The sequence below is a fragment of the Canis lupus genome, chromosome 25 (assembly GCF_011100685.1).
Source record: "Canis lupus familiaris isolate Mischka breed German Shepherd chromosome 25, alternate assembly UU_Cfam_GSD_1.0, whole genome shotgun sequence".
Lineage (NCBI taxonomy): Eukaryota > Metazoa > Chordata > Mammalia > Carnivora > Canidae > Canis > Canis lupus.
In genome coordinates this window covers 47240077-47266629 of record NC_049246.1, presented here as the reverse complement: position 1 = coordinate 47266629, position 26553 = coordinate 47240077, and the positions used below count along the sequence as shown (strand labels likewise).

The following is a 26553-nucleotide window of genomic DNA, read 5'->3' as shown; positions in this document are numbered from 1 at the left end:
ATCTTGGGGTCCTGGGGTGGAGCCCTGCATCCAGCTCCCCACTTGCAGGGGAGACTGCTTCTCCTTCTGCCCCCTTCCTCTGCTTGTGCTTTCTCTCTCTGTCTCAAATAAAATCTAAAAAAAAAAAAAAGAAAAAAGAAAAAGATGTAGGGAGCTGTGAAGGGATCTCACACAGGGAGTAGCGAGATCAAATCCCCAGGACTGTTGGGTGGAGGGACAGGAGCAGGCAGAGGGAGTAGCTGTGATCCCCTGGGGGAGGGGCTGGAAGGGAGAAGCACCTGGGAGGGGAAGGGAGGAGGCCAGGGGTGCTGGGTGGCCAGGCCTTCTAGAAGCTTCTATGTGCAGTGGGCCGGCAGTGAGTGGTCTCTTTGAACTTTGTTCCTCAGATTCTGTGAATTACGGTTTGCTCTTGGCCTGAATGTTTCCTAATTTTTAATCAACCTGTTTCAGGCATTTACTTAATCAATTAACCAACCTTTTCTCCGATTTTAGTATGAGTGAAAAATGTATTAATAAAAAAGAAAAAAGCCACTATCTCCAAAGTCAACGGCAAACCACGAGCTTGCAAATATATCTCAAAATAACTTTTTAAAAATACTTTCTTATGGAGAAAAAGTGGACAGTAGAAGGAGTAAAATAGACACCATCCAGAACTCCCCATGGAGGCGGCGCTGCAAACATTTTGGATTCTTTTTTCTTCAAAATGAAATAAAGATATAAAAATATCTTTAAGAATATTCATTTTTTATTAAGAGAGTCTTAGGTATATCTTCTGTATCCTAATTTTAAATTTACACGGTATCCCTTCCTCAAGCGATAAGAACACATTCGAAGTGACTCACCTTTCCGGGACTGAGTTAACTCTCCCCCTCCTGTTGGACTTTGGGCTCGTTCCCCATATTTTGTTATCACAAATGCCATAGTCACGAACATCTCTTACGGAAACGTTGAAGTCGTCGTGTTACTCCTCGGCCAGATTCCTAGGCATCGTATTCGTTCATGGAATCAACACATATTTACGGGCTGGAGCCGTGTCTGGGCCTGGTTCCTGGGCCCGGGGGCGGGGGGAGGTTTTCAGAGCCTTTGCACACAGATCCATATGGCTTTGTGGAAATGCTGCTTCTGTTTGACTTTGTTTCCCCCAATGGCGTGTCGGTGTCAGTCTCACTGTAGCCGGGCCAGCCCTGAGCACTATCACTTAAAAAAAAAAAAATCTTGGCTGTAAAATCTAGACCTTCAGTCTTGTTTTGTTTTTTTAAAGATTTTATTTATTTATTCATGAGAGACACAGGGAGAGAGAGAGGCAGAGACACAGAGAAGCAGGTTCCCTGTACCGGATGCAGGACTCCTCCCGGGACCCCGGGATCACGCCCTGAGCTGAAGGCAGACGCTCAACCGCTGAGCCACCCAGGCGTCCCTCGTCTGGCTTTTGTTACCTGGCCGGTCGACAGAGCTCCTCAGGGCATCCGGTGCATGCACCTTGGCTTGCACAGGTGAGTGGGCGCGAGGTGACCCCCCGGGGACTGGATGGGCCCCTCGGAGGCCGACTCAGGAGCATGGGATGGAAGGAGGGGCCAGAGTCTCGGCGGGGCGGCGGGAGAGGAGGAGCCGCGGCAGGGCCGGGGCAGCCTGCGCACTGGCCATCTCTGCGGGAGCCCCCGCGTGGGTACTGACGGAAGGCGTCTGGGGGGCCGCAGGGTGCAGGCTCGGAGACCCTGCGCTGCCTGCCCAACGCCCGCCCCCCCCTTCCTTACCACCAGGCCCTGCCCCAGCGAGCCGCCGCGTCCCCCGGCCTCCTTCTAGCCCCGAGGGACCTTGTTCCCGTGTGGCCAAGGAGGAGGTGCGGGGTCCATGGGCAGTCATGATAGGCTTAGGGGACACTGGATGGGAGAGGCCTATCCAGCTGTTTCTCTCTTTCCTGCGTGGAATGCAGATGCGGGCGGTGGAAGGGCCTCATGCGGGTGCCCGGCGGTAACACACGCCCACGAGCCACGGTTGACCAGATGGTCCGGGGGAGGCAGGGCCCGGGTGCCCTCTGATGGCCTTGCCAGCCCTGGCGCTACTCAATCCCTTACGCCATTTAAGCCATACGTTAGCAGAGGCCAGAGAACCAACACGCGTGTAAGTGGAATTGGTTCCTCCTAAAGCGTGGAAGAGGAATCTGGTCCTCCTTTTCCCCGTATCCCCCAGTCCGACCAGTAAGCTCCGTGACGTTTTGCATTTGGCCTGCTGGCTGTGGTGTGACCGCGTTGCCGGCGGCCGTGTGAGCTCGTGCGGCTGGGTGGGATGTGCTGTGGTGTGACGGGCTGTGCTGGCACACACGGGCCATGAGGCACGGCGGCGCTGTAGGGTCGCCGTGCCATCGGGAAATCTCCGCAGGAGACGTAACTACGGACACGTCCTGGGACCATATGGCTTTATATGCATTGCCCTGCAAGAGTGGGTGAGGGGGTGGGCCTCTGGCTGTGTGCAGAGAGAAGCATCTGGAAGGTGTTCCCCAAAATTGCTGACTGTGGTGATGCCTGGGTGGTGGCAGTTGGGTGTTTTAATGTTCGGAGTTTGAAGGTAGAGATACGATGTATCTTGTGTGAGAAGAGTGGGATACTGTTAGTGACGGGAGTACTGGTGAGAGCATTCTGGAAGGGCTTTCTTTCCTAGCCACCTGCCGAGTCCTTATCACACACCCGGGGTAGCGTGGTCCAGCGCAAAGATACTTCACAAGCGAAGCCATGGCCCCTCAGAGTTGCTTGAAGATGCACAAGTTGGAAGAGATGCTCCTTATCGTCCCCTCACGCCATGGCCACAGCACGTATGTGCCAATTTCCTCACGTGAGAGGCTGCCCGGCCTAGCACGTCCCTCTCCTCTCTCTCCTCCCCGGAGCACACAAATCCCATCTGCCAGGACAGATGACTGACACCCCCTGGCACCCCCAAACCCCAAAAAACCTCCGCAGAAGCAGTGTAGACATATTTTCATTTCTTTATTAGAAAGAGGTCTCTACACTATAGCCACCTCTCCCCATTACTTTACACATTTCTCTTTTTCTCTTTTTCTCCCCCCTTAGAATACTGTACAGCGGACACAAAAAAATCCCAATGCAGGAAAATACAAACTGGCATATTTAATCAAAACAAAATCATATGAAATAACAAGCAAAGTGAAATGTCTGTCAATGGTTTTAATTACAGTACAAACAATATAAATAAAGCATCATTGAGTCATTGTGAAACAAACTTGCTGAATGAGGTAATATAAAAACAACCGAAGGAAAAAAAAAAAGAAAAAAAAAAAAACCAAAACCCCAAAGAAACCAAACCCACCTCTAGATAAACCCCAGGCCGCTCTTCCATCTTCTATACATCACTATTTACAGAAACAGAAAAATGTGCTGCGGGGGGCAGAGACTCGGTGTCCCCTGTTTCCCTCCCAGAAATGCCTCCCTCGTCACCTTGGACCCGCTCGGGCTCCCGCTGGGAAGCACACCAGCTGCCACACGAGCACCCCCCACCCCCGATTCAGGGTCACGGGCAGGAGAGTCGGGGCCACGTGGGGCAGGAAGCACTCCCGACACCCGACGGCCGGGCCTGGGCCTGGGGAGGCCGCTCCCTCCGGGCCCCGTGGAGCGGCCTCGGTCAAGGGCGCAGGGCACCGTCCCCAGCACGTGGCTGCTCAGAGCAGGGCAGGGGTGGCAGCCTCAAGAGGCGCACGTGCTCAGCACAGAAGCCCAGCTGGGAGGAGGGAAACGGGGGTGCTCCTGAGGTTTAAGGAAGGCAGGTTTTCCAACCTGGAGCCGCGTGACGAGCCGCAAAGCCCTTTTACGCATCCCGCTGCCTGGGCGCCTGAGCAGCCCGGTGGCCCCCTGCTGTGCACCCGGGGGCGGGGCTGGGGCCGGAGGGTGCCCCGGGCTCCCGCAGGGTCAGCAGGCGAGCTCCCGCCCTGGCTCCAGCTCCGGCGCCCTTGGGCCCCTCTGTCTTCTGTGGCGGGATGGCGGCCGCAGGGCTGGGAGCAGTGGTCACCAGCTGGGCGCCCCCCCGGCCTCTGGCAAAAGGCCTGTCACTCGGGATTTCTACCCCCGGGTGCCCGGCCAGGGGCGGACAGCCCCAGGACGTCCTTCCTCAAGCCGGGACACGCACCACCTTACACGGGGCATCAGGCACGACTACGTGACCTCCTGGGGGTTGGTGACCCGCCTCGTTACTGGAGTTTGGGCCGGCCCAGATGCTGACTTCCCGGGCACCGTGGCCACAATCTGGTCCGGGGGATCAGGGCACACTCTGATTTAGGGGCAGCTGCTCCCGACACCTGAGCGTTCCGCTTGGAAGATTCCTCGAAGCTCTTACGTCTTATGTGGTTCTTTTCTTTCACCTGCGTCTCAAGGTGAAGGACACGGAGTTCCTGCTGACAGTGAACCCTAGGCAGCCCTCACTTTGGCAGGCGAGTCTCTATCATATGGCACCCCCCGGGCCCTCGGGGGCGTTCTCTACAGAAGCCACACACCAGGCCAGAGTAGAACACAAGCCCTGGGCTGACCTCTCGCACCATGCACCCCCCCCCCCGACGAAGGCGGCTTGCCCTGCACGTACCCTGCAGTGCCCGGCACAGGGTGACACCTGCTAAACCCCCGAGCTTGTCTGTTGCTTGGCAGGGGCAGCTCACGGCGGGGCGCCGCTGGGCACACCTGCCTCCCCCTGCCCGCCTCCTGGCACCGCAGGCCCTTTGGATGGGATGGGGGCCCTCGGACAAAAGCATTTTTACCAACCAGGTGCAAGCCCCAGAACCAAATGCTGTCGTTTGACAGCAAAATCAGCACCTGCCGCCCCCCCCCCCCGCAAGTGAAGTGCGGAAATGAGGGGTTTTCAAATCTGCCGTCCTGAATCCTTGCTTCGGGAGCGTGTTTCCCACGCTTGTGAAACTCAACTACTTCTGGAACTTGGGCGTTTTAAAAATCACAGGCTAAAAACCAGACTTTCTGGTCTTATAGCATCCTGTGCTGGTGGAATGTTCTCTAATTTCCCCTCTGGCCCACACGGAACAACTGGAACTGGAAAGAAGTGCCAAATCTAGGTTCAAAAAGCAGTAGGCATCCAACATTCAATAGGGAATCCATTAATATTGTTTAAAAAAATCTATGTAAGGACAGCCTTTCTCCTCTAAGGGGAAGAACATGCGTGTGTTTGAAATACGAATTCTAACCTGTTCTGTGTCCTTTCTTCCTGGAGGGGAAGGGGGAGGGGCCCAGTGTGGGGGGTGTGGACCCCCAGAGCCGCCCTGCTGTTCTCTCCTCTCCAGGGTCCTGGCCATTCTGGGTCCCAGGGGTGCTTTCCCGGCAGCAGTGGAGAGAAAAGCCAGACACCACTCCCGTCTACTCCAGGGACCAACCCACGCCCCCTTCTCTCTTCTGCGAAATTGGAAGCAATTCAACGTGTTGACTGAAAGGCCACCTGATTTAGATGCTTGAACCGCGAAGGAGCCGTCAGGGTGCAGGGCACGGAGCAGAGTGGGGGCGACCCCACCGCCAGCCCCCTGCCCACTGTGAGCACCACACCCCGGGGGCCCTGGCCGGGGTGGCGGGGCCCACGCCGAAGACTCACTGACCACAGGCCTTCCAGAGGAAAGCCACTTGGGAATTCAAGAAAGCAACACGTCGATAATGGTCCAAAGTGAAAAATCCGAGCCTGGATGCCAAAGGCCCTTATGTAGCTTTTGGTGAAGGATGAGGGTGAAAATCACTTGAAGACAGGACTTCACAATGTGTGAAACCCACGTTCGAGGAGGGAGTTAGAGATAAATTATATTCCCTGGGAAAGAAAGATGTGTATCTTCAGCACATTGCTATTTGAATTCCTTCCTGACTGGTTTTCAATTTGTTTGTTGAAGGACATAAATACAATCCAGGGGAGTTCTAGAAAGTCACACCGACCTTGGGGGGCGCGTGAGGGATGGAAATAGAGCAGATGGGGGAGGGCAAAGCAGCCGGTGGAGGGGTAATGGATTTGCTTTCCAATTATCTTTGCCTTTCGAGAAGTTTTGGAGGTCTGAGCATACTTACTTTTGGAGCCTCTACCCTCCCTAGGTGGGAATGTGGAGTTATTTCCAGAGCATTCTAAATGCAAGGAAGGTTTGGCAGAGCTGGAGCCTCAGGGATCCACATCCTTGAGCGCAGTGCGGGCTGGGGGCCGGGCAGGACCCAACGGCCACCCTGGAGGAGAAGAGGTATTCACCAAGCGTGGGCCCAAGGGAAGCTGAACGCCGGCCTTGACGGGGAGGGAGGCCGTAGAGCCCTGAGCCCCGTCAGCATGGTGCTCTCCAGCCAGCTCGGAGAACCCAGTGTGGGGAGTGTCCCAGCAGCCTCCTGGCGGCTTCTGAAGGGACGGAGGCCTGTCTACCACAGGGTGTAGCAGAGATGTGGTCAATGTTGGGCCTAAGGTGACCTTAGCGAATGCACGAGGGTAAGACTCAACGTTTTCTTTGTTTCTGGGAAATCGAACTCTGACAACAGGAATGGAGGATAAAGGTCAGGACGTGGGCAGCGTGGCTCTCCCCTCGGGGGAGGGGCTCTTTGGGAGTAGGGGCTCACAGAGAGCCTCACCCCCTCCTCTGACACTGCTCCCAGCACATGGGGGTGGGGAAGGGCACCGACTGGCTCGGCAGAGGAGAGGCCCGGAGGCTCGGGGGGCTGGCAAACATGCTGTCGCTGACTCCCTAGGGCACTGGCTGGAGGATGCGCTGCCAGCGTCGAGGGGCAGCCTTCCAGGCACGTGCCCTGGCTTTGGGGCTATCAGCATTCCTGTTCCTAATGGACACTCCCATTTCCTGAGCATACAGCCCCTGGCATTTATCACATTGGTTGGAAACCAACTGGTCATCAGATCCTGCGAGACCACCCCAGTGTCACTGTTGTAGAAGAGGCCCAGAGCTGGGTACCTGGCCAAGGCTACACGGGAGGGGCAACAGAGCCCAGGGAAGCCAGGTCTGCTCTCCCCTAATGAAGTTTGTGACCGCTCCTCTGCAGATGTACAGGAAGTGTGCAGATGTTACAAAACTGGGCAGACTGGTCTGTAGGCCAGACGGCAGAGGCTGGGTCCAAGCAGACCTCAGCAGGCTAGACAAAACTCCAGAGGACAGGTGGAAAGGCACGGCCGGCACAGGTCCTGGGAGGGCCACCCACTGCCTGGGCTCAGGGGCAGAGAATGGGCTTGTAGGATTCTGGTCAAGAGCAATCCCACAAGGGCGCTCGGCAGCCCTGTGATCGACAAGCACCCCCACTGCCTTCCCCTGCTTTCTGGGGTAATTATATGCAACGTGCTTTTACTGGGACACATGGAACTGCACCTGCTCATGGGGTCAAAGACTCATGAAAATGTCACTTGTGCACCCTCAGGCTGCTCATCTCCTGAGACGACAGGAGACGGAATCAAGGCTCCTTCCCCTGCAGGAACCCCGCCAGATCGTGATGCTACATTCCCTGGTGACCACATGCACCCGTGCCTTCCGCAGCAGGTGACTTCAGGTTAAGGGAACTTTAATTCTGAATAGAAAAGGCTATGTGGACTGTGCAGTGGTGTCTTCTCATCACCGTCACTTCACGGAACCTTCCGTGGCGTGGGAAAAAACAGTGACAACAACACGACCCCCTTCCCAAACTGGTTGTTTCTAATGCCAGCCCTTGGCTTTATCTTCCCCACCTTGGTGTGAGAGCAAGGCTTTAGGATGGAAGTGTGAGCACTGTACAGGCGAAGAAAGGCCTTCTGGTGTGACGCCGAAATACAGATTAGCCACCGGTCACTTTTATTTGGAGAACGACCCTTGAAATCCACCACCACCTCTCCCCTGTTGCCCAAACTCAGGCTCAGGAAAGCCGGCTGCCTCCTGGAGCAGATCAACGTTGCTAAAAATAGCAGAGGAAGGGTCAAGTTTTCTGAGAAGGAATCCATAAAGTCCCCATGCCGGAGAGAGAGAGAGAAGAGAGAGAAAAACCAAACCAAACCAGACCAATCTAGCATTCAGGTTGTGAAAGGCTACGTGAAAAAAAGTCGTTTGGGAAAATATTATATTATAAACACATATAATAATATGTACACACTCATATACATCTCAGAAGCCTTACAAGGAATTTTCCGTTTCTTTTCAAAACGAGGCTTTGCTATATGATAGAGCATTCCTAGAGCGGGAATTAGCTACAATGAAATAATTTAAGAATTTCATTTATACTATATCTGCGTTCACTATGTAAAGTCTAGGCTAAAGGCTGTGCGGAGGCGAGTGTGGATAGCTGGGTTAGCACAGTAACGTGTTCTTCAAAAATAGGCAATGACATTTTTTTTCTATTCACATTTAAAATAACTACACAGTGATGAAACACAGAATTAAAAATCGGGGCTGGAGGGGAGGATTAGGGACCTGGTGTCAAGGCTCTCAGCCTCGTGGCTTCTGTACCTATTCCTGGAGCCTGCTGGGTTCCACGCAGCTGAATCAAGGTTACAAATGTCCATGAAACACTGACCCACATATAAATTCAGTGTAAAGATTTATTTTTTTTCCCCACCTACTTAAATTTTTTTTTTAAAAAGTGAAAGAAGAGAAAAACTCTTAGAAAATAGAAGGTTTAATATATGAGAGCAAGGAACTTGCCTGGAGGCTGCCGGGAGGACGTGGCCCTGCTCCTGTGCTGACAGCGGTCCAGAGTCGCCTTCCCAGTAGGATGACCTCTCCCAGGTCACACCTGCTAATGGGCTCTAGGCACAGCCACCCCTTCTTGTTTTAAACCCAAGGTGTCATGACCTGGTTTACTGCGTTTGCCCACCATGCTGAAGGTGGCTGGGGTCTCAGGCAGCCACAGACACAGGGACGACGGCAGGCCAGGTGACCCAATGAAGGAGAGGCGGAGGGCCTGGCCACCAAGTCAGGGGCCAGCCAGTGCCACAGAACCGTGGGTGGCCGGTCAGGACCCGCCTCCGCAAAAGCACCCGGGTCTGGTATTCAGAAAATCATCCCCGGCTTCTCCGCGGGGCCCCTTCCTCTGGGCCTGCAGAAGTGGTATCAGATCTAAATAATGAGAAATCACATGCCTCCTTCCCCCACTCTCTCATAGGCATCTAAGTGTCTTTTTTTTTTTCCTTTCTCGATTTTAATAAGCAAATTGTACCACCGTCTTCTTCTGATATGTTCCTTTTTAAAAGCTGTCGATCACATTAATGGAAGTGTTTGCTGCTGGGAGTGTTTCCCAGGTACAATGATCTGTAACCCTCTTATTTCAACTAGTTGCATGCTATTTGTTCACATCCAGTTCAATTTATAAATTAACAGAGGTGCCATTTGTCTGTACAAAAATCAATGCATATTTATGAACTTCTTTTATTCAAATAGATTTTCACAATCTTATCTAAAGACATGACACAGAAGCCTGTGTGACACTCCGGTGTGGCTCGGGACTGGCCGAGACAGCCACCTTAGCAAAAGGGAGTGAAAGCTCTCTCATATTTGGGGGTGTGGCGGGGGGGTGGGAGGTGGAAAAAAAAAAGCATTTTATGCATTGACTTAGTTCACTACATGGCCTCAAAATGTTATTATTAGCTTGAATTTATGATTTCCTTTTGAATTTGTGACTTAACTCTTATTTATTTTTTCCATTTTGTTTTTGCACCCAAGGAGACTCCAGTCAAATAATACTCAGCAACTGGTTTCCCCTCTTTGGACTGAAAAATTAAACAGATACTAAATTATGACAGTGAATTTAGAAAGGAGGGCTCCAAGGGCTCGAAAGAACATGTCTGGGATAATACGATGCTTCTAAGAAGTATTGCAATCACATCGTGGCAATCATCAGAGCGTGCTGCGTAACTACCTCCTCGGCTAATATGCTTTCTTCTCGGTGATGACTAATCATGTTCTATTAAACAGCGGTAATGCTGGAAGAACTCAACTATACAAGTGTAATGAAGCCAGTATTCTCCCCGGACAGATTAGCCACAACTGATTTGACACATACCATCATAGGGGCTTCAAACCTGACAAACTCTGCTTGCTTCTGATTTATGCCGTCAAGCTCCTCGGAGAGGAGATGAAATCCAAGTGTTCCGTTTGGTAGAGGTGAAATGTACTGATGTGCTTAACTGCCAGTTAAGGAGAGTTACCCTTCCCCTTGCTCCTTGCCCACCCTCCCCCTCGCGTCCCCGTCCCTTGTGCCGTGCTCTGTGTCTACAGGGCTCTGTGTCAACAGGCCGCCCGACGCGGGGGGAGGGGGGGAAGGGAGGGTCCCTCGCCGTGTGCTATCATCAACAAACCAAGGCCCGCCGGTGGGTCCTGCTTGTTGTTAGGGGAGTTCATGAAAAGGAATCCGTTCGGCAGCCTCCTGGCCTCCTCTTCTGCCCCAGGGAGGACGGTCAGGTTTTGTGATTTGCGCGTGGAGTGAGGGCGGGTGGGCGGGCAGCCACCAGGAGGAGAGTGGGGACGTGATGGGACTCACGTGTCGTGACTTCCAAGAGGGGGTATGAGGCTGTGGGTGCCCGGGTGCGGCGGGCAGATGGGTGCGTGGTCCTCAGATGATGGTGGGCACCCTCCCGCTGCTGTTGTTCCGGTTATTGTTCTTCCGGGACAGGTTGGGGGTGGCCATGAGCACGAAGCGCTCGTCGGGGCAGCCGTACTGCAGCAGGACGTCGATGCACTCCTGGCTGGAGGCCTGCCGGGCGTAGGCCAGCGCCGTGTTCCCGTGGGCGTCACGGGCCATGACGTCCACCCCGTACTGCGGAGGAACAGAGGGCCGTGAGGTCACCGGTGGGAGTACGCCCTCCCAGGGACAGGCTACAGATGTGAACTGGCTGGGGAGGGGGGCAGCCCCACGGCGTGTTCTCTGAAAGACCGTGCTTAACAACTAAAAGGCCCTCCTTTCTGCAGGAGACCAAGGATAATTCTAATGTTGCTAACTCTGTTTTGATGTTCCAATTGTAAAAACATAAAACAACTGCATTTTGATCTCAGAAGCGATTCTTTTCCAGTGTAGGAAATACATACGTAACACACAAGAGCACAGGGACAGTGGCTACCCCCGCACTATCCGGGTCCTATAACTGGCCAGGGTTTCCCTCTGTCCACCCCCTGCCCCCCCCAGGGAGTTCTCTGCTGCCTCTGGACCCCTGGATGGGGACTCACGGTGGCCGCCACGGTGGGGCATGGACTTCTCTGAAGCAGCCCTGCTCCTTCACATACTCCCTTTCCTGTCTCCGTTCGGGCATCATGACTAATGCTTCCATAGAAATGTAAGAAATCATATTCCTAGAAGAAGTTACCAAGAACAGGCCAGAAGAAGCCCTTTGACAAAGTCCTACCGTATCAACCATCACACTCTGGGCCCAGTATTTTTATGTCTGGTAAAAGAAAAACCACATACATAAACTAGCTGTGTCCCTGCTCTCCGCCCCCGTCCAAAACAGAGATGATGGGAGGGAACAAGAGGGACACCTCTGCCTGGCTTGACCCAGGGGGGTCATGAGAAGCACGAACTCTGCAGACACCTTGGCTCCTTGCTAGCGGAGCGTGTCCCGCTCACTACCTTCCTCCCTTTACTCAGTCCTCAAGCACAAGGGGCGTCCTCACGTTCGGGAGCTGGGGAGCCAGGGGCCTCGGTCCCGGAGCCCTCAGTGCCCCAGCCCTGAGGCCTTCCATCTTCAGACCTGTACCCTTCCACCAGAAGGATGCCCGCAGAGCAGACAACATGCCCGTGGCAGCTCTGCTCCATGTGCGGCACCTGGTGACCTACCCAGATCAGGAGCTGCGCCAGGACCACATTCCCCTTCCGGCAAGCCAGGTGCAGTGCTGTGCGGCCGTCGCCCTCTCCGCACGTCTCATTCACCTCCTCCCGGGAGCCGTGCGCCAGCAGCAGGATGACAGCCCGCAGGTCCTCGTCGGCGGTGGCCCGCAGCAGGTGCTGACCAAGGGACAGCTCCGTGCAGGGAAGCGGCGCCAGGAAGAGTTTCTGCTCATACTTGGCCCGGATCCACCGCTCCTTCTCTTCCCTGTAAGACCCAACCACACGGGTGCAGTCACAATCAGGAAGGGCAACCAAGGCCGAGACCCCTCTACCCAGAACCTGTGTGGTTCGGGGGCGTCCGGGAGGAAGGGCAATAGCAGGAGATGGGTATCTTCAGGGAGCACAAGGAAGCCCCCTGAGGGACAGGTTGATTTTTCCCAAAGTGGGGTCCCTGACCAGCAGCATCAGTAACCACCTGGAAAATTGATAGAAACACAGATTCCCAGGCGCTGCCCCAGACCTCCTGAATCGGGGCCTCTGGGGGTGATTTAACAAGCCAGGTGGGGGGTTCTGATGTCTGAAGGTGTACACAGAAGCCCTGGCCGTAAGTTCACAGGTTTTTTTTCTGTTTTCGCGCAGAGCTGTGGCCAAGAAGACCCTCCTGCCTGCCTGAGATCTGGGACGATGCAGGGCGGATGCCACAGCCCGGGGGTCTGTTCTGTGGGGAGCAATGACAGCGTCTAGCTGGGACTGCAGGACATCACTGGAGGTTAGGGGCAGGATGGCCAGTGGGCTCCCCCATATGGGTGTGACCTTGAACTCTTAGCTTGTAACTCCTCACCCTAGAAGGGAGTGTGTGAGCCCCCTGGGGGCTCCCAATACTTCAGTTAAGGACCATCTCGCTCCAGGCCCACGTATGAAACCAGACACCCCAATGGGGGGAAGGTCTGGAAGAGACAAGCAGACTAACTCAGCTACTCTCTGGATACCTGGGGAAGGTCAAGGTGTTCCAGGGCCCAGCCCCGAGACAAGGCAGGCGGCCCAGGCGGCCAGAGGCCAGAGCTGAACTAAGGGCGCAAGAGGGGAAGACCCCATTCTGCTGCAGCGGCTGCCCCTCCCCCTGCAGCGTGGCCTGCTGGGAGTGTGCCCCCTGACCTGGGGGGGTGTCAGGGTCCAAGCTGGACAGGATGCTGCCTGTGACCTCTGGAAGGAGTGCTGGGCATACGGGCGGGGGGGGGGGGGGCAGAGGGGGGCAACGGGAAGAGGAGGTAAAGAGAGAAAGAAAGAAACCAGCTGCAAGGTGTGTTGGTGGGTTTTCAGTTTCTACAAATGGCCTGTGAGGGGCACTTAAAGCAGCCCCGCCATCCTCACAGCTCTGCAGCACCGCCAGGGGCCAACAGGAGCCGCAGGAGCAGGAAGGGAGGTTTCACAAGCAGCTCTTGAGGTGCGGGGGTCTGAGGGCTGAGTGAGGTGAGTGAGGGTGGGGGCCGAGCCTGGGGAGGGCTCCCAGGAGGGTGAGCCTGGCAGAATTGTTTAGGGGTTGAGTCTGGGGGGTGAGTCTACGGGTGTGAGTCTGGGGGTGCGAGTCTATGGGGGGCATGAGTCTGGGGGGCAAGTCTGGAGGGGGTGCGAGTGCCCTGGGGTGCAGGCAGGTGGGACGCCCTTAGCTGGACTGATGTGTTTTGATGAGGACCAAGAGATGAAAGGACAGCCCTACAGAGGAGTGACTGTCATTACTGAGACAAATAATAACACAGCTTCGCAACTGCCCCCTCCTAAAATCCAGCGTTTCCTCCCGGGGAAGAGTCAGGGTACATAGCTACAAACTACACAGAGAATCACTTAGGGCCTCCGTGATACTCTAGAAAGAAAACTCATTAACCATGACATTTTTTCTTCCGAGGTACAGAAAAAAGGCCTTGTTTACACCTTTTACCCGTGTTTACATTGTTCCTAGTGATCTAGTGTCGGGTTAGCCCTAATCTGTTTTTAAATACTTAGGCAAACAAATACTTCCAGGAGTAAATCTGGATTAGTTTTGCTTCACTTCCTGGTACATGCGAGTGACCCCAGAGTGACCCCCGACCCTTTTCATGCGGAGATTTCCAGGACAAACACTGGGCTGCAGCTGAGAACCTGCACCCGCACTGTGCGCCCTGTACCCCGCACCCCGGGACTCTGTGGTGCAGGCAGCAGGCACCCTCTCCCTACTTGGGCCAAAATACAAGCACAAAAGCATTGGGCAGGACAAAGGCAAAACACTCCAAACAAATCATGTTTCTCATGGTGTTAAAGAAACCTTATTTAAAATGTATTTAACATACGTTGATGCATTTCATAAATCACCAAAGAGCAGGAGCAAGACGTGAACGAAATGAAAAGGGACAGTGGTGAAGGATATGTCCAGATTTTCTAGTTCCAATTTGCTAACTCTCGTTTTTGGGGCAAGCATTAAAATCAGAGCTGTTTTATTCTGCTCTGGTGGGTTTTAATGCACATTGCCAAATCACCCAGGGATAAAACAGAACCGAACATGTAACTATTGCCCTCAATGTAATTATCCAATTCTCTTTTTAATATTCGGATACCCCAGCCAAGGACTCGAGACAGCCCACAGCCTCTGAGTCCTCCCTGGCGGCTGGCATGTTCTCCTGGGGGAAGTGTGTATCTTTCTGGCCTGGAGCCTGGTCACCCCACACAAGCTCCCCTGGATTCACGAACTCAACATGCTTCTCAGTGATTTGTCCTGTTTAAACTGTTCCTTGGTTTTCAAATTCGGTGCCATTGATAATACATAACAAAGGTGGATCCCAATTTTATGGGGATGAATACTATTTTGGGAGCTTCTTCAGGAGAAAGGCTCTGATGTGATGTGTATGAAATTAGGAACAGGTTCTCGGAGAGCGTTCCGGCAAGGGAAGGCCTGAGGCTTGAACTCTTCCCAGCTGGTCCACCTGTGACCCCCGCAGAGCTGGAGCAAGGTGACTATTAACCAACAGGCCTTCAGAACCTCCACCAATACAAATACAGAAAGCGGGCTTGATACTGGGGGCGGTTCCCTGAAAGGCACAGTATGAGGGCACAAAGCCTCCAAGTGGCCTTCTAGGTGAGGACTGCCTCTTCCAGCCTCACGTCCACCTGCACCCACCGCCCCCAGAGATGTTTTAATGCATGGCCTTTCTCATGTGAAACCAGAGCTCTTCACCAAAACTTCTCTGTTTAAAACCAGATGCTTTCCATGCTGGCTCCTGGGTCTCATGCATGCACTAGGAACACTTTTTAGCAACTGAAATCCAGTTGATAGGACTGGAGAGCTCAGGAGGGCACGGAGGTTTTGCTGATTCAGAGAGCCCTATCCATGCTCAAGCACTTGCTGTTACCTAGAACCCAAGTCCTGTGGTCACCATGCAACCTGACAAATGAGGGAATGAGGGGGAAACCTTCACCCTGTGCCTTTCCACAGTAGCCACGGTGGGAGAAGAGAATCGCCACAGAGCTACAAGGCCCTGGTTCTTGGCAATGGAGACACGGCATCTACGGGCCTGCTCTGTTCCTCCTCTTGGTGTAGACTTCTGCACCCTCGGTGACCCCTTGGGCTCTGGCTTCCTCATCTGTAAAGTGGGCACAGTGATGTTTACTGTGGGCAGGGTGGTTTTAGAGCTGAGGCCACATGTTTGGAGGGTGTGCCAGCCACAGGAGTTGCCCTGCAAGAGGCAGCTGTTGGTGCTGCTGTGATGGAATCAGCATCTTTACGGATGCACAATCGCTATCTGGCACCTGTGAACTCACCTGTGGGGCTGATGTGTGTGACAAAGGGGACTTGATGGCCTGGGGGCCTGTGAGGATCAAATGCCTGCTGGATGCTTTAGGTTTCTTTTTTAAATATTTATTTTTTATTTTTTTATTTATGATAGGCACACAGTGAGAGAGACAGGCAGAGACACAGGCAGAGGAAGAAGCAGGCTCCGTGCACCGGGAGCCTGATGTGGGATTCGATCCTGGGTCTCCAGGATCACGCCCTGGGCCAAAGGCAGGCGCTAAACCGCTGCGCCATCCAGGGATCCCTGGATGCTTTAGGTTTCTAAATCTGGGCTGTCGTTGTGTTCAGCAGGGTGAGGTGTGGGCGCTCGGCCCAGGGTCCTGACAAACCTAGTGGCGTCCTGTGACCACCCTCCACAGTCTACCACAGGCCAGAGGGGCTCGGGACGCTGGGCAAGGGGTGCTCAGCCAGTCTGAAGGACCTCATGGCTGTCAGGGTGTCTGGGGTCAAGTGTGGTTAGCCCCCATCCATGGCCTAGAGATGCCTGAAGTCTTCCGGGGGGCTAGGGACTGAACTGTGTCCCCCAAAATGTATATGCTGAAGCCCTAACCCTGGTGTGTCTGTAGTTAAGGTTAAGCAGGATCACAGAAGTGGGGCCCTACTCCAGTGGGACTGGTGTCCTTACAAGAGGAGGAAGAGACACAAGGATCTCTTTCCCTGTGAGGCCACCGTCTATAAGCCAGGAAGAGCTCTCACCAGAAACCGACCCCAGCACCTTGACCTTGACCTTGTGACCTCTAGAACTGTAAGAAAATACATTTCTGTTATCACAGCCATCTGATCTGTGGTATTGTTCGAGTAGCCTAGTCGGACTAATGTCCTGGACAACCACAGTCTCCATCATTGCCATCTAGCTTCTGTGCCAACAGTTAACATGTGAAAGATGGACACTGGTAATGACTGTTTCTATGAGAGTATTCGCTCTAAAACCATTTGCCCTAAGAATCCAGATGCCAAAGCACAAATGTGCTAATTGTTACTCTTATGTTCCAATCTTACTTCTGGGATCCCCCGCTTGTCTTGGCTGAGCCTTTCATTTTCCCCAAGGAAGGCCAGTTCAAGAGCAGCGTAGCCAGCAGTAGATCACTTCACCTCATTCCAATCCCCTGGAGGCCCGCTGCTCACAGCCTCCGTTAGCTAATGAGCTAAAAAATGACTTATTGGCACGGCCGGCCGTCAGCAGAAAGAAGGAGGCCCAGCTCCTCATTTGAGCCCCGTGCTGACACACCTTTAAATAAATCAACCACACGGGAGCGAGAGAAAATGAGAGAACAGGCAACTAATCAGGAGAAAGACACTGACCCAGTCCCCCAAAATAAAGAGAAAAGATACAATCGAAGGTGCCATAGTAAACATTTTCTTCTCTTCCTGCCTGAAATGAAACCCCCTTTATTAGGTTGCCCTCCACCTCCTCCTGCCCCAGGGCCAGGAACTGCTTGGTGCCCAAGCCGTGAGCCGGGCCAGGTACTGAGCACAGGATTTGGGGATCAGAGGACACGTGGAGCCCCAGTCCCTGGAGCCGTGCATCCACAGAGTCTATCAGGGTCTCCCAGGCCAGGATGTGCTCTGGTCCTGCTGTCTGACAGACAAGTCTTTGCCACACTTGTCCTTGACATGGCCAAGGCTCTGCGTGCCCCTCAAAGATGATCCCTGGGACGCATCCCACCTGCAGCCTGCATATTTTAGGGCTTGCCGGACATTAACAACCCCCGGCACCAGCAAGGACCACTTGGCACAGTTGATGAGGTGCAGCCTCCAAGTCCTGGGAGCACTTGCTGTGGCGATGCTGAGGGTGAAGATGAGATGAAACAGGCTTTATTGAGAATTCCCAGTCACACCAGGCTCTTAAAGGGACCCCGGGCATGTTACATGTTTTCACAAAGGAGCTATGTACCAGATGCTAAGCAAAATGCACTTGATATGGTAGAGTCGTGGCTGTATTTTGAGAAATCATGACAAAACGGAAAGGCCTTTTTCTGAAAAGCTTCAGGGAAAAAAGAAAATAGGGACAGTTTTGTCCCAAGTTGCAGAAGAGGTGAAAGGGCACACAGTCTCCAAAGGACAGCTCTTCCTATTTTGAAGCAGAGCAGCTGGACCATGAAGAGCCAGGGAGCCTGGAGCTGGCCAGGCAGGATGGGCTGTGGGAGGAGGACGCTACGAGCTGGTGGGCCACAGGGAGGCTCCCAGACCAGCCTTGGCCTTTAAGATGGGCCTTGGGGACCTACTGTGGCTGGGGCCTTGGCTGGGCCACGTTGGCCTGTATGGAGACACGCTGGAGTGGGCAGCAGGGCCTTCCGGACTGAGTGAGTGCCGAGGTTTGTGCCATCCTGGCCGGGGTGGCACCAATAACTCCTGGGGCCTATTAATCTAAGCCAGGTGATACACAGAGATGGCAGGGGCAGCGAACTCAGCGGATGACAGGATCAAGGTTAGAGTCAAAGGATGATCAAGAAGTGGGCGGGCCAAGGACAGAAATGAGCACTTATGCTTGCAAAAGAAAATGTGCACGGCTGGGGTTGGGGGGAAGTAGAGCTTCATTCCAGTGCCTGGGACTGCTTGGTGTGTGCGGGCTGCACCGGGTCCTGCCTTGGGTTACGGGGTCCAGTCACGGAGTCAGGGCCGCTGTGCCCAGTGCAGGCAGCACCACTGCAGTGTTCAACTCCTGGGGAGGCAGGAGGGTCGCTGACTAGCCAAAGGAGATTGGACAGAGGTGTCTGGAAGCCAAGAAGGCTGCCAGGGCAAGATGTGGATGGTGCTGATGATTACTACGGCAAAGACATTGATCAAGAGGGTCATCTGTCCTCAGAACTGGACGGGTGTCCTGGGAAGGGCTGGGCATCCCCAGCACCTCGAGCTGCCCAGGACTGGGCTGGCACCTCTCTCTCCCCCCGTGAGCAGATACGCGGCCACAGGACAGCCTCCCGCATGAATTCGCCAGACCACCGCCCTCCACATTTGCTGCACAAGCCTTGAGCCTCTCATCCTTTCTCCACCACTGTTTACAACTCCGCGTGAGCCAAGCATGGTTTTTGGTGAGCAGCCTGTGTGCACATGTTGATATACAAGACAAGAGTCACTATTAAAATGGCTTGACTTGGGGTGGCCTAGGCGCTTGGTGGGTTAAGTGTCTGCCTTCGGCTCAGGTCAGGATCTCAGGGTCCTGGGATGGAGCCCTGCATCGGGCTCCCTGCTCAGAGGGCAGCCTCCTCCCTCTACCCCTCTTCCCGCTCCTGCGCTGTCTCTAATACATAAATAAAATCTTAAAAAAAAAATGGCTTGACTCTGTCATGCAGACTAGGAATGCAACCACGAATGTCACAGCTCCCGTTTGGTACCTAAGGTGAGCCACAGTGGGGGGAGGACAGTTGTTCTGGGTCCCCCACCTGCAAGGGCCAAGAGGCCGACCCCGGGCCTCACTGGCTGGGCTCCTCCTCCGGGCTCCACTGCCTCCCAAACCAGAGACCTGACCCCAGGTTAGCACCTGCACAGAGGGCTTTTGGGCGGGTGTGTGGTACTGCTCTGCCCATAGGCTCTCTTTTGCTACCTCAACACCGGATCCTTCTCTGTGGGGAAGGGTTAGGTATGAGTCCTGTAAAGGACAGAGCTGTTAGGGACAGAGCTGCACCACCCAACCGGACGGCCTGGGCCACCTGCTGGCATCTAAGTTTCATCAAGATAAAATAACAAGTCCACTTGGTTCCCTAGACAGCCCTCACACACTCCAGGTGTGCAGCAGCCACACGAAACTGGTGATTGTTGTCTCGGACAGTGCACGTGATCTAGAACATTCCCACTGCTGCTTGCATTGGACAGCACCCTTCTAAACACTGCCATTTCTTCCCTCACCAAAATCATTAAAAATACAGAAGAGAAAGGAGAACACATAAGCAAGAAAAGTGAGTGCAAAAGAACATGCCAGATACCAGGACCCATGATGGGAGCACCACGGGGTGAGGGGCCTGAGCGCCAGTGCTCCCCAGCAGCTGCATCCCAGAGAGGGAATCTCGGTCACTGTCAGGGAGGTCCGTGGGGGGACCCAGAGAGAGAAGGAAGAGCCAGGCTAGCCACAGGCCACTGTCCTCAGAGAAGCGGCATCTTGATGCGGTGCGCCCGTCCCTGCTCCCCACGCATCACAGAGCTGCGAGGATGCAGTCGCATGGAACTGCCATCGGCTGCATTTTAAGTCTGGCAGGGAGGGCTCAGCAGGCTGCCAAGGGGGAACCAGGTTAATGGGTTGGATTCCCAGAAAAGGCAGTTTTTAGCAAATAACCACAAAGCTTCTGACTGGCTCTCGGCACTGCTCTGCGGCAGTCCAGGACACAAGTCATGCGGGGCACAGACACGGGAGTGGTGACCAGACGCCACGCTGGGTCCTCACGGACCCGTGATCCTTGGGGGTGTCACGAGCGGCGCTCCCTGGAGGATCTGGCCGTAGCCTTCCACTTCGCATGAAAGAGGCTTTCTGGATGCCTCTGTACGACATGGACCAGCAATGGCCTTTCCTGAAAGCCTCCTCTGTGTCAAGTCGAATGTATTTGTTTTTTATGGGAATCCCACCCCCCAAACGTTAAAACACCGAGGATTTTTTGGGGGGAGCCTGTCACTTGTCACATTGTTCTTTTCGGAAACATCTCTCTTCCCTCTTCATAGGCTGGGTGAGGATTTGGCAACACTCATTTTAAAAGAGATTCTGGAGCAAAGTATATGCGAGCGAAGGACTGTCCTTGGTGGTGAGGAGGAGACACGCTCAGCTTACGTGGGGATGGGGACAGAGACAGGAGAGGAAAGACAGGGCTAGCTAGCAGCAAGGAATTTCCAAAGCGTCTTTCTGCCTCAAGCAAAGCAGGAACGGAGGAGGGAGGCATGGAGGGGGGCTGGTGCAATATGTTAGTTAAACAGGGGGCTTCCTCTCTCTGCAGGGGAAGACCTCAGGCCGCCTTGGGCCGAGCACTGAGCACTTGGCTGCCCCTGGCATGCATGCCTTCTCCCCTAGCCGCGTTGCTAAGGGAGGACGGCCAACAAAGACCGATGGATATTTATTCCTTAATTACCGAAAGCTTTTAAGAAACTGGCCACTGTAAATCCCGTATGCAGAGAGCAGGAGGCAACGGGCAAGGATTTATGCTCATGGGGCAAAGACAAAATAAATATCCCGCCTGACTTCTGATCAATATTATGAGTGTTTTTTGCCAACCTGCAGGGTGTTTTATGAGCTCGGAGGAACAGAACAGAATCATTATTAATTAAATAAAGTCAACTGTATTAGGCTTATTACTTCTGTGAGTCATAGTTAAATGCGCCCAGCTGCAGGTGTTGGGGGCGGGTGGCTCTGGGCGCAGGTGCTGTCGCGGGCAGCCCGGGAGGTAGGATCATGTGCTCAGGGGCTCTGCACACCCGGTGCAGGCTGGCTCAGGTCAGCTTCCACCCAGAAGGCTGTGGATGGGAGTGCTAGCGGCATGAGCAGAGCTGGGTCTCACACACACACCTGCGTCTGGGATTCAGGCCTAGACCTGGGGCCCCCGTGGCTCTGCTGTCATAGGCACAGGACACCTCCCAACACCTGTCTGCTCGGAACGTGGCCAAGCTATAAGCCACAGGGCAGGTACAATATCACCCCTCTCAAGTTTTGGGACAAGCTGCAGAGATTCTCCTTGGCAATCTCAGAATAGGCATAAAGGAGAAGTCAAGCTGGGGCATAAGCTTGAGTTGGCCTGGGAAGGGGGAGACATTCGGCTAATTATGGACGAGATCCAGCTCCATCCTCACAAACTGTTGTCTACGATGTGTCAGGTGGTCGCAAAGAAGAGACCTGGGCATCTCTGGGAGGGCCATGGCTGGCCTGGGAGCCCTTCTCCTGGGCCTCTACTGCCCCTCTGGAGAGGCTGGGTGATTTGAAGGCATAGTGACTCTGAAGTTTAAGGGGACATCTGCTTGAGAGGTAAGTTGTCAATGATGGAACAAAGGCGGGTGCTGCCTTACTGGGCTGGGGGAGCCCTGTACTGCTGGGCTGATGTCCAGCTGGGCCTTCCTCCTCTCGTGGAGTCCACTCAAAGGAAGGCCTCAGTCTAGCTTCCCATGGGGACACAACGGCCTATAGAACACATGGCCCCCAGGCAGCCACTCACTTGGAGCTTCCAACCATCCATCTGGGGCCCAGCCCATGCTCACTGTTGTAGGCAGGAGCATTGGTGGGGCCTCTCCTGGTCCAGTCCTGCAGGATCTACAGATGCCATACTCCTGCCACCAGCACCGTGGCCAATGAAGGTGGGGTCACTGGCCCAGCCTGCGGCCCTCCAAGAGTGACCTGAACTGCATTCTCAGGCTCCACTCATGGGAACTTAATCCCAGAATCAGAGAATCTGCTCATGCTGACTTTCTGGTCCCTGGAATCACAGCATGGGCCCCAGAGCCCATCTCTTGCCAACCTCTAACTACCCACTGGGGAGGTGACCGGTTATACAGGGTGGGTGTGGGGGGAAGGAGAGGCAGGGCCTGGCCTGGAAGAAGGGAGCCCAGGCACAGGGGGTGAAGAGGAGGGCGCTGAGGGCAGCTCAGAGCAAGTATGACTGTTAAGAAAATCTTTCTGGAAACTCTGGATACCAGGAGAGAAAGGCGGAATGCCCAGACTATTTCAGAAGCAGCCACAAGGTTTTTATTTTCAGATTTCTCCCCATTTTCTAATCTATTGTAAAACAACACAGCAAAATGTAGGAAGTTAAAGGAAAAACCGCCTTGACCCACAAACTCTTACCAACCTTGTGCTCCCATGTCATGTTCCACTCCCAGACATGTTAGCTTGTTGGGATTCTAGTAGACACCTTTATCATTCTGTGCAAAGCTAGTTTGACAAATTAAGTTTGTGAATTAATTTGCAAACTGAGCGAGTGTTTTCATATTGTAATCATGGCGAAGCTACAGTAGCCACGCACACACTGGATGTTTCTGTACTTCAACATTAGGAAAAAATGTGAACTGTGTGAGAGCATAAATTCCGATAAATCTGTGCCAAGCGAGAGGGAGCCTGAGCTAGTCAGGTGAGGCGGTCCTAGATCCCGCGTAATGTGGCATGAAACGGGACGCGCCTCGGCAGCCCTCGCGGCAGCCCTGGTGGTAGGACCCCCATCACAGTGAATTAAGTTCACCATAACAGTGGCTGATGGGATCCGCTTTGGAACATATCGCATCATAAACAGATAAGGGAAGAGAAATGGTCCTTTCTCTCCGCTCGGAATAGTGTAAAATGGATTGAAGCCTCTGCTCTATGTGCCCCGGTGCCCTTTAAATGCCAGGGAGTGGAACCTCTGGGGCTCTTCTTAAACACAAAATCAAGGGACAAGACGGAGTAATTGCAGAAGGCCAAGCATGACCCGGTGGCTTCTCAAAGACCTGTCCCCTAAGTGGTCGTTAAACACGCAGAGAGAGCGGGAAGCCTGCAGGTTACAGGCTGGAAGCACGTTCGCAAAGCAACGCAGAGCTCTGAGCAGCTTTCTAGTAAGAATTGCCAGGTGGCTCTAAAACTTGTACTTTTCAGTAATGGTATGTTTTATAAAAGCATAGAAGACAAATGATTTTGAACAATAGAGAGTCTTCTCAATCTTCTTTTCCTTTTAATTTGGGTGTGTGGAGATGGGAATAGTCATGTGGTTTCTCAACAGCCAAACAAAATAAGGATAACAAGAACGGAACAGATTTTACAAGAGGAAATGCACTCCAGAGGGTAAGCAAATGGAAAAGGCATTGAAAATGAATTTGCATGTTCATTTTTTTCAAAATAGGAGAACACAGGAACGTACTGAAAGATACTAACCAGATCAGCCACCAGCTTGACCCACACGCTTGGTAAAATATACTTAACTGTACTAAAACCTAGATGTCCCTCATTGAGAAAAACCCAACAAATGGGTAATGGCTGTTTCTTCTTTCTCAAATAATCTTAAATGTTGAAAATATTAGGCCCAACTAGGGGCCTATATCCTCACTAGGTACTTTTTTTTTCTAAGTTTGGTCCTGTGCAGGTGCAGAGGTGATCTTGAGAATGATTCACCACAGTGTATTTATGAATTCTCTAGAGTAAGGAAAGCATGATTCTTTAACAAGCTAAAGTTAATTCTTTCATGAAAATCCCCTAACATCTAACTAATTGGATCAGGAGGCAGAAACTGGTCAGATGTTTTATTTTCCACAATTGACACAGCGTTTAACTTGCCCAGTTGTCATTCTTTTTGATAACGTGACATTAAAATTCTGTCCACCTTTTTCCTGGGGAGGAAATCCTAAAACACTGGTACAGAGAAGACTCCAGGGGTTCACTAGCCCAGGCTGGCTTCATGGGGGTGCAAACTCTGCAGACACACATAGGGCCCTTGTCCCAGGGGCCCACGCTTGGTTTCATGTTCTCCTGTTTTGAAATTCCTGATGTTACCAAACAAGGGCCTCACGTTTTGATTCTTCACTGTGCCCCACAAATTCTCTAGTTGGTCCGGGATGGTCCAGTTGCTTTAGATTTCTTTATTTATTTGAGAGAGAGAGAGAGCACGCAAGTGTGAGCAGGGGAAGGGAGAGGGAGAGAGAATCTGAAGCAGATTCTGTGCTGAACACAGAGCCCAACGTGGGGCTTGATCCCAGGACCATGAGAACATGACCTGAGATGAAACCAAGAGTTAGGGATGCCACTGAGGGTGGCTCAGCGGTTGAGCATCTGCCCTCGGCTCAGGGCGTGATCCTGGAGTTCCAGGATCGGGTCCCCCATAGGGCTCCTTGTGAGGAGCCTGCTTCTCTTTCTGCCTAAATCTCTCTCTCTCTCTCTCTCTGCATCTCTCATGAATAAATAAAGTCTCAAAAAAAAAAAAAAAAGAAATCAAGAGTTGAATGCTGAACCAATTGAGCCACCCAAGTGCCCCCTGGGTAGTCTGGTTGCTTTAAAGTTGGTGGCAAAGCTATCTCTGGTCCACTGAGAAATGTCAGAACATGAACCATTTAGAAAAAGTAGATTTCTCTGAGATAGCCAACACTATTTAAATGTGTCAGAAATCTAGAGTCTGGGAAGATAGTAGGGCAGTTCCTCTAAAGATTAACCGTAGTATTACCATATGACCAGCAGAGCCACTTATGAGTATATAGGCAGAGAAACTGAAAGCTGGACCCTGAAGAGATACTTGGACACCCACTTTCACAACAGCATTATTCACAGCAGTCAAAACATGGAAGCAACCTCAGTGTCCGTCAGCAGATGAATGGATAAGCACAACGTGGTCTATCCATATAATGGAATATTATTCAGCCATAAAAGGTAACGGAATGGGATTCTCTGTCCCATGCTACAGCAATGATGAACAACAAGGACATTATGCTGAGCAAAGTAAGCCAGTCACAGAGAGACAAATATTATAGGATTCCTCTTCTATGAGGTACCAGAAGAGTCAAAATCCTAGAGACAAAAGGTAGAATGGTAGGCGCCAGGGGCTCGGGGAGGGGGACGGAGAGGCAGTGCTCAATGGGGTCAGAGTTTCCATTTGGGATGATGCAAAAGTTCTGGAGAGGATGGTGGTGATGGTTACAAAACAATGTGAACATATTTGATGACACTGAACTGTACACTTAAAACTGATTAAAAATGGTAAATTTTATGTTACGTATATTTTGTCACAATTAAAAAATAGTCCAGAAAAAATAATAGTCCGGAACATGAGTGCTATCTTGTCCTCCCCATGTGACACCACTGTGTGATACTCATGTTGTGTGCCTGTATCATGACGGCCGCTACTATTACACCCAAGCAACTTAACACCAACATAACTCTGTTATCGACAACACACAGTCCACACTCAGTTTTCCCCAAGTGATCCCCAACACCCTCGAGAGCTGAACCTTTCTTCTAGCCAGACTTCATTTGATGAGGCTGCGCCGCACCTGGTCGCCCTGTACCCCACATCTCCTTTCATGTGATGGTCCTCTCAATCCCCTCCCCTCTTCCTGGTCTCTTGTGACATGGGTAATTTTGAGGAGTCCAAGAAGCTTGTACTGTACAACAGTCCCCAATCTCGTTTTGTCTGAGTTGACTTGGGTCGCTTATTTGTGGCTAGGACACTATTCAGGTACCCCTGCTCCCCTCCCCGCCATCAGGAGTTACAGACTGGGGGGTGGTCCCACTAAAAGGCTGAGTACAGGTGAAGCAGCAACCCCCAGACCTGTCCTCTGTCCAGAACCTTCTCCCCTTTATGACTAACAAGTGACCTGGATCCCTCGAGATTCATCCTGGAGGCTGAGGACACCTGCAGAACTTTCTAGTTCTGTTCGTTCTTTCTCTGATTGGTAGTTGCCATTTCCTGTAAAGAGCCAACCCACCCCCCCATACCTCCTTCTGGGAATATTGCCAGAGACCCACAGGTGTTAAAATATTCTGTATGTTCTAAAACCTACTACCAGTGTTACTCTTTTTGAGGCTTACACCGTTCCAGGACTGGCCACCGGGAGCCTCCCGGAGCTGCCCGCTCAGGACACGTCACCCCTCGTCCCTGACAGCACTGTGCTTTCTGGCACAGCAACAATTCCCAGCTGCCCTTGTACTTTCCCAGATCTGAGAAGAGCCACTTCCCGACGGAGTCCTGATCTTTATATAGAAGCCATCATTTATTTTGCTTTATTTTTTTACTTACATTTTGAGATTTGCATGTAGTTTAAGGACATAAGGTGGGGAGAGCCCATGTCCCCCTCAGCTAGCTTCCCCCAACGGTAACATCTCGAGAAACTACAGTACAGCCTGACAACAGGCAACCTTGACAGCGATGCAATCCAGCCATCTCGTGCAAATCCTCCCAGTTTTACTTGTAATCTGTCGTACCTGTTTGTGCACCTGCTTTAGTTCCAAGCAATCCTCTACCTATTTCCAGGTCAGGTTCCTGCACCCACCATCGCCATCACAGTCCATTTGGGGAACATTCCCACTCCCGGGGTTCCTCTCATTCACCCTCCTGTAACCACATCCCC

General features: G+C 52.7%; 1 protein-coding gene across 14 annotated transcripts in view; it reads right to left on the bottom strand.

Moving 5' to 3' along the window:
* Nucleotides 1–2962: 2962 nt before the first annotated feature.
* AGAP1 (ArfGAP with GTPase domain, ankyrin repeat and PH domain 1) overlaps nucleotides 2963–26553 on the bottom strand; it is a 532124-nt gene continuing 508533 nt past the window's right edge. For 7 of the 14 annotated variants that reach the window (XM_038574268.1, XM_038574267.1, XM_038574270.1 and 4 more), the window contains 2 exons: nucleotides 11757–12012; nucleotides 11036–11272 (listed from right to left, as the gene is read on the bottom strand). In XM_038574268.1, coding sequence (XP_038430196.1) covers nucleotides 11051–11272; nucleotides 11757–12012 — 478 coding nt within the window. In that variant the 3' untranslated portion in view covers nucleotides 11036–11050. Of the gene's footprint in view, nucleotides 10743–10815; nucleotides 11273–11756; nucleotides 12013–26553 lie in introns of those variants that run through there. The other 7 variants (XM_038574273.1, XM_038574276.1, XM_038574283.1 and 4 more) reach the window with 2 other exon arrangements.